General features: G+C 37.7%; 1 protein-coding gene across 1 annotated transcript in view; it reads right to left on the bottom strand.

Annotated features, from left to right (window-relative positions):
* The window catches only part of TTC21B (tetratricopeptide repeat domain 21B), a 109781-nt gene that overhangs the window by 86674 nt on the left and 3377 nt on the right, over positions 1 to 19730 (bottom strand). Inside the window, exons 2-7 of the mRNA XM_007947718.2 lie at positions 17008 to 17137; positions 16805 to 16915; positions 12595 to 12761; positions 10845 to 10967; positions 6215 to 6372; positions 1772 to 1856 (exon numbers count right to left, since the gene is read on the bottom strand). Of these exons, the coding sequence (XP_007945909.1) occupies positions 1772 to 1856; positions 6215 to 6372; positions 10845 to 10967; positions 12595 to 12761; positions 16805 to 16915; positions 17008 to 17137 (774 nt within the window). The remainder of the gene's footprint in view (positions 1 to 1771; positions 1857 to 6214; positions 6373 to 10844; positions 10968 to 12594; positions 12762 to 16804; positions 16916 to 17007; positions 17138 to 19730) is intronic.

Here is a 19730-nt window from a genome sequence, read left to right as displayed (position 1 = left end):
ACTTGACGGCACATAACAACAACAACAACATCATGTTAACCAATTTAATCATTCTAAATGCAATCCAAATCTACTACTATATAATACCATTTGCTATAGATTGGATGTTGGTACTTCATAATTCAGTATATAGCCAATGTGTTTCACTACTAGAGAAACAGATATACCTTATTCTAAGGTAAAATGTATTTCATCTTAAACTCATTTAACATGTGCAAATTCAGTAATGTTATAAAAATATTACAGATCATATTTTGCATATTTTGTCAGTTATCTCATGCTGCTATAGCAGAAATATCACAAATGGATGGCTTCAACCAACAGAAATTTATTCTCTCACAGCTGAGGAGGCTAAAAGTCCAAATTCAGGGCTCCAGCTCTAAGGGAAGGCTTTCCCTTTCTGTTGGCTTTAAGGGAAGGGCCTTGTCTCCTTTCAACAACTGTGGGTCTGATGTTCCATGAAGATCTCCATGTGTCTTGGAGTCAACCTTCCCTGGTGTCTAGGTGGTTCTCAGCACGGGGACCTGGGTCCAAAAGACGTGCTCTGCTCCCAGCTTTTCCTTCTTGGTGGTAGTGAGATCCCTCATTCTCTGCTTGCTTCTTTTATCTCTTGTAAGATAAAAGGTGATACAGGCCACATCCCAGGAAAATTTCTCTGATTGTGTCCTCCAAAAATATGTGTCAACTTGGCTAGCCCATGATTCTCTGTATGATATAATTATCCTCCATTATAACAAATCAGATCAATAACTATCCTATGCGTTATAAATCCTAACCTCTATGATGTTAATTAGGCAGATTACAGGCAGTTACGTTAACAATATTCCCCTCCCTACACAAGTAGTAAAGAGCTAGCATTCTTAGTGCTTCCACATTTTGATTATCTTGTAGCATTAACCTGTAGAAAAACATTACAATTAGTGTAGAAGTAAACTTCCCTTATTCTTTACAATCTACAGGATTAGGCTGTATCTTAAGTCAATCTCTTTTGAGATATAAGAGTTTAAACAAGTGAGCAGAGATCAGATGGACCCAGAATCACCAAGAAAAAAGAGCTGGGAGTGCAGCATGTTCTTTGGTCCTAGGATCCCTGCTGAGAAGTTTCTAGACCAGGGGAAGACTGATGCCAAGACCTACTGAGATTGTCAAGGAACACTGGGCCCACAAATGTTGAAAGGAGACAAAGACTTTTCTCCAGAGCCGACAGAGAGAGGAAGAGGAAGCTTTCCCTTAGAACTCACATTCTGAAAATTCAGACTTCTAGCCTCCTACACTGTAAGAAAATAAATTTGCTTTTTAAAGCCATCTACTTGTGATATTTCTGTTAGAGCAACACAAGATAACTAAGACACATATATACTCATCCATCCTTAATATCACTGCTTACATTAATCAATATGTTACAGCATGAGTTTTATAGAAAGAACCATATATACAGTGATTGATGATTTAAGGGATGCCCAAGAGTAATTTTAACTATAATTTTACTTTACTAGTTGATTGGGCAGTTCTACTTCTGTAGTGATACTGCCTTGGAAACCCAAGGAGGGGTCGCTATGAGTCGGGCCAACTCGACGGCACATAACAACAACAAGAAGTTGATTTAAGAAGCTAGCCTCTTTGTTAAGGTGTATTTCTATCAGTTAATTACAAAGTACTCATATACATTCTAAAAGAGCACTTCAAAGCTCTAAGGTGTGTGCATGTATGTGGGTATGTGTATAATTAAGTATGTTTTTAGTAAGGGAACTTAGAGTACAATACAACTTACCTTCTCTATATTCCCCTCCCTACACAAGTAGTAAAGAGCTAGCATTCTTAGTGCTTCCACATTTTGATTATCTTGCAGCATTAACCTGTAGAAAAACATTACAATTAGTGTAGAAGTAAACTTAACTTATTCTTTAATTTGAGGGTTTGGAAAATTGATATATTGATCTCACTATAATTCCATTGTCCAAATAAGTGATTTTAAATTAGTAAAATACATTTGCTTTATGAAAATTATTGACCTCACCATTTACACTAAAAAATGTCTCTGTATCTTTTCAAAATATGTTTAAAAAAATAGATTATACCAATGATCGCATTAAATCCTAAGGCAATCCTAAATACAATCTCAGCTAACCACACATAACAGCATATTAAAAGAATAATTCACCTTAGTGAGGTAGATTTATTACAGGAATTCCAGCTATGAAAAAAATTTGTTAATGCAATTCACAATATTAAAATAAATTAAAGGAGGAAAGCCATATAATCACCTAAAACTGTTACATGGGAAAAAAAAATTCTATTGTATTGAACTGTTACACATTTATATCTAATTTTAATAGCTGGCTAGTCTATCTGAACAAATATAATACCCTTTGATTCAACAATCCCTGTCTGGGAAATCATCCTATAGATATGTGTGTGTGTGTGTGTGTGTGTGTGTGTGTGTGTGTGTGAACTCTCTGAATTATAGACAACAGTGTAACACAACCTTTTATCTTACACAACCAAAATGCCTACCAATGAAGAAAATTTGAATGAAGTATGTGTTCACCTTACAGAGCGCTATTTAGGTGTTAAAGAATAATTCAATATATCTGTGTGAATGGAAACAGATTAATATATTAAACAAAGTAACTTTATACAACATGAATACATTTTTTTTTTATTTTAAAAATGTCCCCCAAAATATATATGTGTTATTTATGTATTATATAAACATACACCACACACCCATAGTGCTGATAAAAATATCTGGAAAACTAAACATCAGAAAGTTACTAGCGCTCAAATTGTAACATCCAAATATCATTTCCCTCTAGTAGGGATTAGACTGCCCTAGACAAATGGCAGTAAATACACAAAATGGGCCTCATACTCTTGTTATACTAAACAGTAAGAAAACCATCAAAAGCAATAAGGATCATGTCAAAAGATTTAGCACTAACTTGAAGAGGCTCCTAGGCCGGAAATGAGACAATTTGAGCAATTATAGTAACTGAAACGACTTGAACCACTGAACTTTAAATCCATGTCATGTAAACAAACAAATCAACCCAAACCATGAATCAGTCACCAGAGAAGGATGCTAGGAACTTTAAAAAAAGGAAAATAAAGAAAAAGACTTCATCGTTCTTTCCTTACATGAAATGTACCATGAGGTTTCTCTGTAAAAGTATTCCAGCTAAGAAATGAAGAATGATAATTCAAATATAACTACATTATAATCCCTCCTCAACATGCTAAAATCACACACAAAAAAAAACAACAAAGCATTATGAGCCTCTTGATGAAGAACACACCCACCAATTTTAAAGTAAAGGTGAGTTTCTATGTAATTTATGCCCAGTCTATATCTTGAACATATCCTGCCTAATTTTTGCATAAGTTCTATTGAGACAACCTATTTTTAAAAGCTTATTGGTATCACCTGTGAAATACATTTTTTCTGTAATTTCAGTTATTATTTAAGTAACTTTCATTCATTTGTTAGTCAGAAACTATCAATTTGTGACTCTTAACAGATTTATTCTCAGTCTCATGGCTTTACATGGCATCTACGTGCCAGTGACTTTCAAATATTTATCCCCAGATAAAGACAGATACCCAGATTCAGACATCCAACTGCCTACTCATAAATCCAGCTCTACTTTGATTTCTAAAAGGCATCCAAACTTATTATGTCCAAACCAAATTCCTGACCTCCCCTCTAAAACCATCCCCTTCCACATTCCCCTCATTCAGTTAAAGGTAACCTCATCCTTCGAGAACAGCGTAATGATTAAGAGCACAGATTTGGGGCCAGACCACTAGGGATTTGAATCCTGACTCCACCATTAACTAGCTGTGTTACTTTTGGATAAACAACTTAACTATGCCTTAGCTTCTATTCATTTATAAAATGGAGATACTAATGCAACTTACCTCTTAGGACTGTCATCAGGATAAATAACATTTTCTATGTGCTAGGAGGAGCTCTGGTAGTGTACTGCCTAAGGCACTTGACTGCTAACCAGAAGGCTGGCGGTTCAAACCCACCAGCCACTCCTTGGAAGGAAGGTTGGGCAATCTACTTCCATAGTGATACTGCCTTGGAAACCAAAGGAGGGGTCGCTATGAGTCGGGGCCAACTCGACAGCACATGACAACAACAGCGAACAACGTGCTAGGAAGAACCTTGGTGGCACAGGGTTAAGCACTAGGCTGCCAACTGAAAGGTCAATGGTTTGAAGCCATACGCCACTCCATGGGAGAAAGATGTAGCAGTGCGCTATTATAAAGCTTTACAGCCTTGAAAACCCTGTGGGGTAATTCTACTGTCCTACAATGTTGCTGAGTCAGAATGGACTCAATGGCAATGTGTATAGGTATGTGCCAGTGTGGTACAGTGGATTACTTGGTATGACTTTTCTAGCCATGGTCTTTGTGACTTCCACCAGATCACTGGGTGGGACCATGCAAATAAGGTGTATGGAACTCTAATGCTGGGACTGAACTGGGTGGGACCATGCAAATAAGGTGTATATAACTCTAATATTGGGACTGGTTGGTTTGTCACTCTGCTAGGTTTAAAATGAGCTTTCCTAGAGGCAGAAAAGGGGGATTTCACTGCCATCAAGAGAGAAGAGCTGGAAGTGAAGTGGAGCATGTCCCTGGACCAGAGATACCTTTGCTGGACCTCCTTGGCAGAGAGACACCAGTCTGAGAGACAGTGGCAATGGGAACAAGAGGCACAAGACAGAGCACTGGGCTTTCCAGCCCACAGAGTGAGAGCTGAGTGCCCTTGGGCAGGAGGCTTGCTGGTGGAGTGGGGCACACCTAGATGTACCTATCGGCAAAGCTAAAAGAGCTCTGTAACACTTGCCCAAGTAGGACAGAGGCCAGGCCAAGAGACCAAGGGCCAGAGAGATGAGACTGAGGGCACAGCAGAAGAGAGACTGTCCTGATCAAAGAACTGTATCCTGAGCACATTCCTGAACCTGAACTGTAGCCTGTTACTTCCCTAATAAACCCCATACTCACGAGTATTTTCCATGAGTTCTCTGTGGCCATTGCTATGAATTATCAAACCCAGCAGAGGAGGAGAGAGCGCCATGGGAGGGATGGTTGGTGTCAGAGTTGGTAAAAGGGCTGGAGGGTGGTGGCATGTCTGCCCTCACAGAAATAAGCCCTAGACTGCTGATGGTGATTCTGTTGACCTCTTGTGAAGTTAGAGGAGGTCAGAAGATGCCACCTCCATCTGCTTTTTGCATCTGAGCATATTACAGCAATTTAAGCAGAACTGTTAGTATTATAGTTATTCAGGCCAAAAACTTGGGAAATGCCCTCATCTCTTTTCTTTCTCTCATCCTCCTAGTCAAAATATACTTCTCAACCTTTCACAACCATCCTGATCCCTACCACTAACGTTTCTCATTTAGATTACTGCCACAGCTTGAAAAATTGTCTCCCTGCTTCTGCCATTGTGCCCTTCCACAAAGCCTGTTCTCAACACAGATGATTCTTTCAAAATACAAGTCATGTCACTCTTGTGCTCAGAACCATCCAGTGAGCTTCCATTTCAGAAGAAAAATCAAAATCCTTACAATGGCTAATAAGACCCTTCATGAGCTGGTACCTCCTTTCCCTCCCACATTTCCTCTCTGGTCTCACTATCCGCTCCTGTTTCTCTCTTCCTTTCTAGTCCTTGACATGGTATATACTCCTGCCTCGAGGCCTTCATACCTGCTTTTTCTTCTTTCTGTAAAGTCTTCTCCCAGATATCTGCATGGCTTACTCCTTACCTTCTTCAGGTCTTTGTTCAAATGCCATCTTCTCAATGTGGCCTTCCCCAACTCCATAAAATCGAACCTCTGAACTCCCTATTTCACTTTTCTGCTTTATCCTTTCCCCATAGCACTTATAACTTTTTAGCATAGTACATAATTTACCTACTTGTGTTGCTTCTTACATGGTTCCTCCGCTTCATGAGGGAAGGGATATTTGTCCTTCGCCTGAAACAGCATCTGCCTTAGTATACTAAGTGTTTGGATATTTATGTAAATCAATTAATCATTTCTCAAAAGCAATGCAATGTTAAGAGTTATTCCTCAGTTCCATACTATTTTCAAAAATTAAATTTAAAAATTACAACAAAAAATTATATAAAGATGTTCTTCTCAAAACTGTAACTACCAAAGATCCAAAGATGTTAATGTTATACATATTTTTTTAACTTAACCTTTGTGCTGTCTCAACTGTCTGGTCCCAATCTTGCAAGGCTAGTTGTAATTTCATTTTCTTTACAAAAGCAGGAAGGAAGCTTGGAAAGTGTGCAATTATCTGGTTCACAGTCTCCAGAGCACCAGAGTAATTCTGACGCATCTCCAGGCACTGTGCCTACAGACAGAAAAAAAAAAAAGTGATATCAAAATAGTGATCATATAAATCAAGGTTTTTATAACAGTTACCCCCAGCAGGAAGAATGACTGGTGTTGAAAACCTCCTATATTTTTATATTTTGACTTTTCTATAGGAACAATTACCACTTTTATAATAAAAAAACAAAATAAGTTTTTATTGGAATAAAAATTTAAAAACTTACAGAACTATAAAAATATTTTATATAAGCAACTGCATTTAAAATTCTACTTTTAAATAACCGAAGAAATATAAATTCAGGATAAAATATTAAAAAATATTTTTAGAAAAACCATTCAGCAAAAATTGTTTTCACTTTATCTTTTCAGAATAAAATATTTCTAGTAACAATTAGCATCTGAATCTAAATAATTCTGAATCTTTTTTTTTCCTTTTTGGAAGCGCTGGTAGCGTAGTGCCTAGGGCACTTGACTGCTAACCAGAAGGCTGGTGGTTCAAACCCACCAGCCACTCCTCAGAAGGAAGATGGGGCAATCTTGACCCAAAGAGGGGTTGCTATGAGTCGGGTCCAACTCGATGGCACATAACAACAACAACAACAGATTTAAATACAGCTTAAAGAAGTATGATTCTAAACAACATGCAAAATAAAATTCAAATTCCCTCTTCATCAACAACTTCACTTCTGGGAATTTACCTTCTGGAAATAATTGGACTAGACCATAAGGAAGTATGCAGATGATATATGGCAGAATTATTCAGTTATAACAGAAAAAAATAAACAAAAACGAACATGAAGAATTAAGTTATAGCGTATCTATTTAATAGAATTTTAGTAGCCATTACAAGTGATTATGCAGATTTACAGATCAATATTTATTGATATGAAGAGATGTCATGTCTGTTATCTCTAGACAGTGGTATTTATTTTCTCATGCAGATGTTACTGTATTTTCTGAATTTTTTGTTTTACAATGTCCATGCACTTTCATAACAAGAAAAAACTAAAGCTTAAATAATTACTGATAGAACTTTAAAAACAAATAACACACATTTATGACATACTAGATTTTTTAAAAAATTGCTTCTCAATTTTTCAATAAATTTCGTCCTGGTATATCTTGGTGAAAAATCATCTGGTGTCAGCAGATCTATAGCAAAATTGTAATATATTCCTAAAATCAGTTTTAGATTATATTCCCACAAGATTAAAGGAAAGTATGAGAATCATCCAAAGATGCCACTGAGTATGTCAAAGTGAAATACTACTAATTAAGTTCCTAAATAGTTGGCAATAAAAGAGATTAATGTAGACCAATTTTTAAAATTACATTTGTCCTTGGAACATGCCTGAAGAGTTAGTACTGCAAAATAGGAAAATCATGTTGCAAAGACCTGATGTATGTTCATATTTAATATTCTTCCTTAGACTGTCATCTCCCCTATGAATTCAGAGCATGAGATAACGCTAAGCTAAATGTTAGGTTTCAGAAGGGACCATTTCCTGGAGAAGGGTATCATACTTGGTAAAGGGGAGAGTCAGTGAAAAAGGGGAAGACCCTCAACAAGATGCACTGGAACAATGGCTGCAACGATGGGCTCAGGTACAGCAAGGACTGTAAAGATGGCACACCACCAGGCGGTGTTTCATTCTACTGCACACAGCGTCGCTGGAGTTGGAGCCGACTCAATGGCACTTAACAACAACAACAAAAAGTTAGGTTGGACTGAAACTAATGTAGTCCTCCTTGTGAATTAACTGGAATATAAATTATAATAAATACATCATTGGAATGGCCTATACAACAAATAATTTAAACCAATCTTCACACTAAAGGAAAAAGGTAATTCCCTCCTAAGCTGCTTATATTATTCCCTGAAATAGTCCTACCCTAGATGATTATCAACTAGTTTTTCTCTACAGAATAGAGATAAGGAGAAATGATCAAGAAAAACTTCTTAAAAAAAAAAAAAAATCAAAACTTGCCAAATGCCCAATTCCCATAGCATTATCATGAGGTAAAACTTGAGTCCAACAAGCCTGAATACCAGATGCATTGGTGGCAAAAACATGAAAACTTGCAACAGAAGCTGACAGGAAGAGTGATGTGGGGATATTAATTAGCCAAAACCCTAATCCTCTCCTCTTTTTCCAGTTTTTTCTCCCAAATTAGTACTTTTCTAATACACTGCCTTTCTTAACATAACAATTTAAATTCTTCTCAGTGAATTAAAGTTAAAAAACTAATAAAAAATAGGGCATTCAGAAGGCAGCAATAAGGATCCTAGAAAGGGTTTAAATGAAATATTTCTACTCACCAATGATTTCTACTGACCCTTGTCAATTGCTCATCTGTCACATGTAAGTCAGATGATGTTAGTTCTTTGCGCAAACCTTTGCAGTGGCTCCCTCTCACACTCAAATAAAAGCCAAAGGCCCCACAGAATTGGCCCAATCTCTCCTCCCTCCCCACATCCAACTGCCCCACACCTGCCCTCTTCTTTCCCTCTAGCCTCTCCTTCTCCTGTCCTCACTCTTTGCACTGCAGACTCCCAGCTTTCTTGCTATTCCTTGAACATCCCTCAAGCCTTCTTATTTCTTCTATTTGCAATGGCCTCCCCCAGATGTCCACAGGGCTACTTTCCCCAGATATCCACATCTCCTATAAGTCGTTGCTCATATGCCACTTCTGACATTTCTGCAAGTTGACACTCAGCACTCATCATCCTCTTTTTCCTCCTTTACTTTTCTACTGCATTTATAACCTTCTAAAATATAATTTACTTATTTATTGTCTATCTCTACTACTAGAATATCAGGTCCATAAAACCAAGAGGTTTGTTTTGTTTAGGGTATCCCTAGTGCCTAGGGTGAAGCCTTACACATATGAGGTACATGATAAATATCTGTTGAGGAAAGAATGAATGAACCAAATAAATAAATATGGTTTAAAAGGAAAAAGAAAAAAAAAAAAAACATATAAGACCTACCCAGAATTTAAGAAGACATCAAGAACACCATATGTGAAGAAGGCAAAAGATCATTAAAAAACAGGAAAGGAAGAAAAGACCAAAATGGGTATCAGAAGAGACTCTGAAACTTGCTCTTGACAGGAGAACAGCTAAAGGAAACTGAAGAAATGATTACATGAAAGAGGTGAACAGAAGATTCCAAAGGGCAACTCAAGAAGATAAAATATTGAAATGTACAAAGATCTGAAGTTAGAAAAACAAAAGAGAAGAGCATGCTCATCATTTCTCAAGCTGAAAGAGCCAAAGAAAAAATTCAAACCTCCAATTAACAACAACATAGGCAAAAAACTGAATGATGCAGGAAGCACCAAAAGAAGATGGAAAGAATACAGTGTCACTGCACCAGAAAGTACTGGCTGATATTCAACCATTTCAGGAGGTAGCATATGATCGAGAGCCAATGGGATTAAAGGAAAAAGTCCAAGCTGCACTGAAAGAACTGGTAAAAAAACAAGGCTCCAGGATTCAATAGAATACCTACTGAGATGTTTCAACAAACATATGCTGCACTAGAGGCACTTACTTGTTCATGCCAAGAAATTTGGAAGACAGCTACCTGGCTAACTAACTGAAAGATTGATATTTGTGCCCATTCCAAAGAAAGGTGATCCAAAATAATGTGGAAATTATAAAACAAAATAATTAATATTGTATGCAAGTAAAATTTTTCTGAAAATAATTTAAAATTGGTTGCAGCAGTATATTGACAGGGAACTTTCAGAAATTCAAGTTGGATTCAGAAAGGATATAGAATGCGGGACATCACTGCTGATCTTGGATGAAAGCAAAGAATACCAGGAAGATTTTTACTTTTGTTTTATTGACTATGCATGGCATATGACTGTGTGGATAATGAATTATGGGTAACATTGGGAAAAATGGAGATTCTAGAACACTTAATTGTGCTCATGAGGAACTTGTACACAGACCAACAGGCTGTCATTCAAACAGAACAATGTGATACGGCATGGTTTAGAATCAGAAAGTATGTGAGTCAGGGTTGTTTATTTCACAATACTTAGTCAATCTATATGCTGAACAAATAATATGAGAAGCTGGACTATATTAAGAAGAATGCAGCATCAGGATTGGAGGAAGACTTATTACCAACCTCTGATATGCAGATGATACAACCTTCCTTGTTGAAAGTGAAGATGACTTGAAGTACTTACTAATAAAGATCAAAAACTAGTCTTCAGTATGGATTACACCCCAACATAAAGGGAAAAAATCCACACAAATGGACCAATAAGCAACCTCATGATAAGTGGAGAAAAGATTGAAGTTGTCATATTTCATTTTCCTTGGATCCACAATCAACACCCTTGGAAGGAGCAGTCAAGAAATCAAATGTCATATTACACTGGGCAAATCTGCTGCAAAAGACCTCTTTAGAGTGTTAAGGAGCAAAGATATCACTTCAAGAGTATGATTTATTTACTCTCACTCCAACTTACCTTACCCAGTAGAGCAAAAATATCATTTCCATCTTGTAATCCCTCTTCAAAATTTCTTAATGCTTTTTTAGTATAAGGTTCTCTTCCTCTTGTAATATCAAGCCACGCTCTCAAAATCTGTCCCTGTAAAATAAATTATTTCTAATGTCCTCTATTATAATTAGTAACACAAAGTACTCTATCAAACAAAAATCTGAACAGTGAAACAGCCTTTGAATCCTTGTCAGCCTAAAGTTTTGGATACTACATTATGAATTTCAGCCTCAAAGATGATTTCTTTGTTCGATATTAGTTAAGAAGCATGTCGTATATCCCTTTAGTGCTAAAAGTGAGACTAAGCCAGTAAAATAATTGCTGTGTTGGTTAAGTTTGCGTGTCAACTTGGCGAGGCCTGGTTGAGTAGCTGGGCAGCTGGATGTAGCATTCCCTATGATGAGACTTGTAATCAACTCCATGGTGGAATCTACTGTGAGCAGCTGAGTAGCTGTCTTTGGGTATGTGGTCTGCTTCTCGTATATAAGAAACAGCTTTGGGAATGGTCTCTAGCTTATGGCATGCTTGAACCCTGCATGTAGCCACATCATTGTTCAGCAGCCTCCCATGCTCTGCCCATCCTGGGACTTTCAATGGACTTGAATTAATGGCCTATTGTGTGGTTTGGTAACATCAGGCCTGTGCCATTTTATTTGTCGATCTTGGGCTTCTTAGCCTCAGCAGCCAGTAGCTGCCTGAGTGAAGAGACGCCTCTAGCTTCAGTGTGCTGGGATCAAGAGGCAGAGCTGAAGCCCAAGGTCAAGGGGCTTTCATACACCCCCTAGAGCTTGGCACTTTGAACTCAGACTTCTAGCCTCCCAAACTGTAAGAGAATAAACCCGTTTGTTCAAGCGATCCCACTTGTGGTATATTCTTGTCAGAGCAGCATGAAGTAACCAGAACAATTGCCTATTCAATTAGATACAAACTTGTGTACCTAGAGGTCAAGTTCCTTCAATTCACCCCAATCCATCTCTTCACTCTTTTCTCCAACTCTTCATCATTTCCCCCATGTTCTGGTTAAATTTGAGGTTCTCATCTCAGAACCAACATGTATTGTGTTTTCCACTTCTATCTATTACTTCCCCCCTTAGGAGTATATATTCCTTTTTTCCTAACATCTGCCTACTGAAAGAGTATTCATCTTTTATGTTGATTCCGTCAAGAAACTGTTCTTAACACAGATGTGATCATTCCTTAAGTACTTAAAATAGCACAAAGTAAGAAAGCAACAAATGTTATTATTTTCTCAAGCACTTCAATTATACCTCTCCTGTACCATTTAAAATTTTTTCATTATAATATTAGCTGGATATGTGCTCTATGCCACTAGTAGATTATTCATTCATGAAAGTTTATATATTCCTTGACTTTGTATTATTTATAGTACAAAGAATGGTGCTTTGTACCTAAAGCTGTTTAATAAGGAGAGATAGAGGGAAAAGAGGAAGAAAGGGAGAAACAGAATGAAGTGGACAGCTTTTTAAGTTAATAAATAGCACAAAAATAAACAACCTTCCAAAACAAACAAATCCACTGTCATCAAGTCAACTTTGATAAGCACTCTTAGAGACAATTTTCAATATAATGAAATATTAAAATAAAAGCTATCATTTATAAAGTGAGAACAGAGTAATAACAAAGAAATATCAGATACTACTGAACATATAAGTAAGCTTCTTTAATGTAACTGTTTCAAATTAAGAAAATCAGTTACCTCTTTACCACTACTTGACATTTTGATCATTCTGTCAATATATTCTCTCGCCTTATCGTGACGACCAATGTGCCATAAAAATAAGCCTGCATTGTACAAAGCTTTCTGTCCAGCTCCCTTCCGTTGTTCCTTCACTTTAGCATCTGATTCCAGAATAGCTTCTCTATCTGAGAGGAGAAAAAGTCGTTAAATAAAAATTAAACACTAGACCAATGTTTGTAATAGGCCACATGAGTATCAGGACAGGGAATTCAGTTCTGCTCTCTCTATAGCAGCACCAAGAAAAATCAAATACAAACTATATGCACAATTTAAAATTTTCTAATAGTTACATTTAAAAAAGTAAAAAGAAACAGGTGAAATTAATTTAATATTTAACACAATATTTTCAAGATATTATTTTCATATTCAACATATTAAAAAAAAAAAACTCATTGCCATCGAGTCAATTCTGACTCATAGCAACCGCCACTGGGTTTCCAAGGCAGTAAATCTTTGCAGAAGTAGATTACCCTATCTTCCTTCCATGGAGTGGCTGGTGGGTATGAACCACCAACCTTCTGGTTAGCAAGCAAATGCCTTAGGCACTAGCCACCAGAGCTCCTTGTTTCAACGTATAATTGATATAAAAATTAATAATGGAATAACTTGCACTTTTTTCTTACTAAGTCTTTGAAACTGGGTGTATTTTCCATGCTAAATTTTCATCAGAAATACTTGATTGTACTTGGAGTTCATAAAATTTACAGTTGAAAAAATAGATTCACAAAACTCAAGCCATTTCAAACATACTTAAAAGTTTTTTACATAACTGAATTGAACATCAACTTTCAATTTAAATCAATTAGAATGAAATAAAATGTAAAAGTTTGTTCATCAAACTAGACACAATTCAAGTGCTCAGCAGCGACCCGTGGTTAACAACCACTATAATGGACATTATAGCTCCATAGTACATGCCTTTCCCACAACCTAAAAGCTTTACATGCAAATGATTTTTAATAGTAAGACTTGAAAAAGTGTAATTATTCAAAAATGATGCAACTTCAAAAAGCATATCTAGAACTAACTGCAAAAAAAAAAAAAAAACGCAACCATTATCATGGAGTCGGATCCAAATCATAGCAACCCGTCCTTGGATTTCCGAGGCGTTACCACCACGGAAGTAGATTGCCTAACCTTCCCTCTGGGGAGTGGCTGGTGGGTTTGAACCACCAGCCTTCTGGTTAGCAACTAAGTGCCTTAGGCACTATGCTACCAGAGCTCCCATCTAGAGTACAGGGTACAGATCTAGAACTAGTACTCAAATTATATGACTTCCAAATCCAATTCTAAAATGTACAAATATGCCAAGTTTTGCTCATGACCTGTGAAAAAGTAATACAATTACTATTTATTTTGATAATTCAATACTGACTGCTCAACTGCTCTCTTAAATAGATGGCCTGCTTCTCAGAGAACTGTGATACTGGTGAAGAATACTGAAAATACAATGGACTGCCAGAAGATCGAAAAAAATCTGCCTGGAAGACATGCAGCCAGAATGCTCCTTACAAGCGAGAATGGCCAGATTTCATCTTACCTACTTTGGTCACGTTGTCAGAAGGGACCACTCCCTAGAGAAGGATATCATGCTTGTAAAGTAGAGGGTCAATGAAAAAGGGTAAGATCCTTAACGAGATGGACTGACACAGTGGCTGCAATGATGGGCTCAAACATAGCAAGGATTGTGAGGCTGGTACAGGACCAGGCAGTATTTAAATAGTTTTACTATTTAATAATGTTGAAATTTAATCTTTTTAGTTTTTATATTTTGCTCAACTAAATTATGAAATTAAGGAAATGGACTTCTTAAAATTCTTTTGTATCTTTTAATGACACCTGGCACTGAAGCAAATTGTTGTGTTTAATTGCTAAACATACTGTTTTACATTACTTTTTATGGATTTGTGCATATGTATGTGGGGTAAGCAAGGTATGCAACACTCTGCTAAGGAAAAAAATTATGTCTAGTATTAAAGAAACCATTCTGTAACAAACAGTTATCATCTTAGTCATTTGAAACAGGATCCATATTTATAAGCCTACTAGCCATTACTGGATATGTATGGAATGATATAACTCTATTTCTTTTGTGTATAATTTGGCTATTCTTGCTAAGCCAATAAACTAAGACAGTTCACACAACTTTAATTAATTGCTTCTTTATGTGCAATCTTCCTTCCATAATCTAGTCATATCTTTCAACCAGTTAGTGGCAGAAAATCTGCTAAATATCTTGAACAGCTAGCTCACCTAGGGGGATGTAAAGACCTTCAAGAAGCTTGAGATATAGTTAAAGACATAAACTATACATAGATAGAGTCAGATCCGACTCGACAGCAGTGCGTTTTTTTTTTTCATTTTAATTCATCTTTAGGTTAATTCAAATAACCCCTATGAACTAATAAAACCTATGCCATAGGATGTAAGGAATATGAAAACACCAAAAAATAAATAAATAAATAAATAAAATCACTGCCATCAAGTTGGATCTGACTCATAGCAACCCTTCCTTGGGTTTCCAAGACTATGGAAGTAGTTTGCCCAATTTTCCTTCCGAGGAATGCGTAGTGGGTTTGAACTGCCAAGCTTCTGGTTAGCAGTCAAATGTCTTAGGCACTACACCACTAGAGCTTCCAATATGAAATAGTCTAAGATATATACCCACCAGCCACTCCTCGGAAGGAAGGTTGGGCAATCCTACTTCCATAGTGATACTGCCTCGGAAACCCAAGGAGGGGTCGCTATGAGTCAGGGCTGACTCGACGGCACATAACAACAACAACAACAACATATTCTACCAATGGCCTGGGAGAGGCATGTGTCCTCTTCTAACTTCACCAGGAGGGAGGAGGATCAAGATCAACAGCCCAAGGCCATCCTATGGGACAGATGTCAGACATGCCTCTACCCTCCAATCTTTTATCAATTCTGATGCCAAATGTTCCTCTTACAGAACGTTCTACTCCTATGATGGGTTCTGGATTTGATAATTCATTGCAATGGTCACAGAGAACTCACAGCCTGTACTATAATTATGGGGTTTATTAGGGAAAAAACACACTCAGAAATGACTCAGGATAGTTTTTCAATCAGGACAGCCTCTTTTCAGCCATGCCTATGGGCACACCTCTCTCTGGTCCTTGGCTTCATTGCTCCTTGACCTCTGCCCTGCTCTGGCAAGTGTTACAAAGCTCCTTTAGCTCTTAAGTGCCCAGAGGATCCCCTGTCTGCCAGCAGGCCTTGGCTTAAACACATCCAGCTCTTAACCTCCATGGGTAGACAAACCTAGCTCTACCATGTGTCCAGGGGCACCCCACTCTGGCAGAAAGCCTCTTGACCAAAGGCTCTCAGGTTTTTTTCACTGTGTGTCAGGAAGCCCACTCTACTGTCTTGTGCTGTCTCTTGGTTCTGCTGCCTCTGCTGCTACTATTTCTCACCGCCTCTGGTGTTACAGCTTTGTCTCCTGGATCTAAGAGGTTCCTCTGCTCCTGTCTCTTTTTGTTGGTGGTAGACAGCTCCCCCGCACCCCTTTCCCACCTGGATGGCTCATTTTAAGCCTAGCAGGATGGCAAAATCAGTCCAATCCCCATGTTAGGGTTCCATACACATTATCTGCATGGTCCCAGCCCCACAAGGCTGCCATGCACCTTACTTACATTATTAAGAAGCTATCTAATCCCTTTTGTGGGCCATAAGCATCTAACATTTGTACAGTATTGGAGCTCTGGTAGCGTAGTGGCTAAGGCACTTGACTGCTAACCAGCAGGCTGGCGGTTCAAACCCACCAGCCCACTCCCCGGAAGGAAGGTTGGGCAATCCTACTTCCGTAGTGATACTGCCTCGGAAACCCAAGGAGGGGTTGCTATGAGTCAGGGCTGACTCGACGGCACATAACAACAACAACAACAACCATTTGGTGGAAGTTACAAACATTATGGTTAGAAGAGCCATATTAAGTAATTCCCTACACTGCATATATATTCCTTGTGGCTGATGAACTTACCAACTTCTTAATCCTTGTCAGGAAGATAAAGCACACATGATATAAACTGTTTCTAGAGACACTATATAATAGTTTGATCAGACTGAATGTTATAATATAGAAAAAAATCAAAAGGAATTGAGTAGGACAAATTGTCCTAAGCCTTGTACTTAAATACTATACCTGGATTAGGGCTCATTTTATGGGCATATATCAGTGCAATTAAAGAACAAAGTGATACATCTTGTTTATTTTTAATATCCTCAAATTCTCGAAGAGCTTCTTGAATTTTACCTGAAAATCAAAAGATTATGATGTGAAAAAGGGTTCATAGTGCAAAGAAAGAAATTAAAATTGTGGGAGCGTGTTTAATAATTAGCACATACCTTCCATTAATGTAGCATAAGCATGATAAAACTTGAAGACTGGGTCACTGCCGTATCTCTTAATTCCTTCACTGGCAACAATTAGCACATGATGGAAATATCTCTCTTGACAATAGTAATTAATCAAAGTCTGAAAGGAAATAAGAACTAAAAATTTAGAAACAGATATTAATCTAAAATCTTGAATAATCTAACCAACCAAACCAAACCAAACTCACTGCTATCAAGTCAGATCCAACCCATAGAGACCCCTTCTTGGGTTTCTGAGGCACTAGCACTACAGAAGTAGATTGCCCAATCTTCCATATGAGAAGTGGCTGGTGGGTTTCAACCGCCAGCCTTTTGGTTAGTACTCAAATGCCTTAGGCACTAGGCCAGCAGAGGTCCTTGAATAATCTAAATCTAAAGCTCATGTGATTTTTCTTTGAAGTTTCCTTAAATCAGATCACTTTTCACCTTTTTCTTTTGCCCACATTTTCTTAACAATTTTAAAAGACAGGAAAATAAACAAAACAAAACAAAAAAAAATGATTAAAAAAAAAAAAACGTAAGAGGCTCCCATCACTAAACTGTAGGTTTTTATAATAAATAAATAAACACATAACTTTTTTTTTGCAAAGTCAAATAAATTCAATTAAAAAAATAGGCAAAATATCTCTGAACATAATGATTAACCTTATTTTCAAAGAGCTTAAGGTATAACATATGATAATCTTTTTTAGGGGCTAGTGAAAGATCACAGAGAAAATTCACTTTCCTGTAATACAGCAGCTCACATACGTTTTGTCTCATGACATTTACTACAATTTCCCACAATACAACAGCTCCCCTCTTATTTCCTCCCCATAGTTACCTCTTCCCTGTCTTCCCCCCGAGCTGTCTCCCTGTTCATACACAGCCCTTCTAGTCTCCCATGATTGTTCTCTCCAAGGAATGTATCTACCTAATGTAAATGTTCTGCTCATATGCCTGTCTTTTGTTTGGCTGGAAGCCCCAGGAGTGGGTTCAATTCAGGCAACTAAGGGCCATATTCTCAGTGGTTCCATAAAGCTCTATCAGACCAGCAAACCTGGTCCTTTTTTTCTGAATGATTTTGAGTTTTGTTCCACAGTTCTCTCACTCTATTCAGGATCTCCTACAGAGATCCCCCTCCGAGTGATTGACAGTGGTAGCCGGGCACCATCTAGTTCTTCTGGTCTCAGAGTTGTATAGGCTGAGGATCACATGGTATACCAGTTGCCTGGACTAATTGTTTCCATGTGTCTTTCATTTCCTTCATTCTTCTTTTTTCTGGATGAGGATAGACCCATCGTTGCATCTAGATGCCCACTTGCAAGCTTTTAAGATCCCAGTTACTACTCACCAAAGTAGGGTGTAGAACAATGTTTTTGTGTAGTATGTTATGCCAATTGAGTGTGATGACCCTGTGACTATGGTCCTGGGCACACAAGTCCAACTATTCACTCCCTCTGGGTAGCTGGCTGTGGCCAAGAAGTGCCTACAACCTTACGCCTTAACACATAACTTTTTAACGTCCATTTTGTAATGACAAATTAAACTCATTAACAATTTATTGTCAAATATTATCTTAATTATTTTATATCTGAGTTCTGCAACAAATGATTGTCAATAAGATTAATCTAAACTCTTTTCCAGTGGAAATGACTGTGCTTAATCTTTTTTAAAATTATATTATTTAGACTTATAATGAGGAAAACTACTATCAGGGAACACTAAATTTGATTATATGAGGTTATATATGCCATCATTTTTCACAGGAAAATACCTTAGGCTTGGTTAACTAGTCCAAGCAAAGTATACTTACATTACTGCAATACATCTGATTTACCTCATAGGCCAGTATGAGTCATCCCATACCTACCTAGACTGATTCTATAGCTGGCATGAGAAATAAGGATGAAGCACTGATCGATATGTCCAGATATGAACATCTAGACATTTGTGCTCTACATCCAACCTTTTTCTTTATAATTAGCAAATTTCTTCCATAAAGGGCTTGTTGTGTTGTTGTTGTTATGTGCCATCGAGTCGGTCCTGACTCATAGTGACCCTTTCTTGGGTTTCCAAGGCAATATCACTACAGAAGTAGGATTGCCCAAACTTCCTCCTGAGGAGTGGCTGGTGGGTTTGAACCGCCAGCCTTCTGGTTAGCAGTCAAGTACCTTAGGCAGGGCTTAAGGAAAAAAAAAAAAAAAATCGAGTTGCCTTCAAGTCAATTCTCACTCACAGAGACACAGCAACCCAGCAGGACAGAGCAGAACTGCCTCATAGGGTTTCCAAGGCTGTAAAACTTTACGGAAGAGGACTGTGACATCTTTCTTCCTCAGGGTACCTGGTGGGTTTAACCCCCTGAACTGACAATTGCTGAGCACTTAACTACTGCACCAGCAGGCTCCTATTATAAAGGAATGTTGTTGTGTTGTTATCTGCTGTCAAGTCCGACCTGACTCATAGCGACCCCTCCTTGGGTTTCCAAGGTGGTATCACCAGGGATGTAGATTGCCCAATCTTCCTTCCAAGGAGTGGCTGGTGGGTTAGATAGCAAATATTTTAAGATTTGTGGGCAATCCAGTGTCAGTCACAAGCACTCAATTCTGCTATATAATTTTGATAGCCGGAAAGCCGGCACAGACAATATATAAACAAGCAAGCATGGCTACATTCTAGCATAACTTTATTAATGAACATTGAAATTGGAATTT

The sequence above is a fragment of the Orycteropus afer genome, unplaced genomic scaffold (genome assembly GCF_000298275.1).
Source record: "Orycteropus afer afer isolate SDZICR_OR568_19922 unplaced genomic scaffold, OryAfe1.0 scaffold00001, whole genome shotgun sequence".
Lineage (NCBI taxonomy): Eukaryota > Metazoa > Chordata > Mammalia > Tubulidentata > Orycteropodidae > Orycteropus > Orycteropus afer.
The sequence above is the reverse complement of the archived record's forward strand: the minus strand, read 5'-3'. Positions and strand labels throughout refer to the sequence as shown.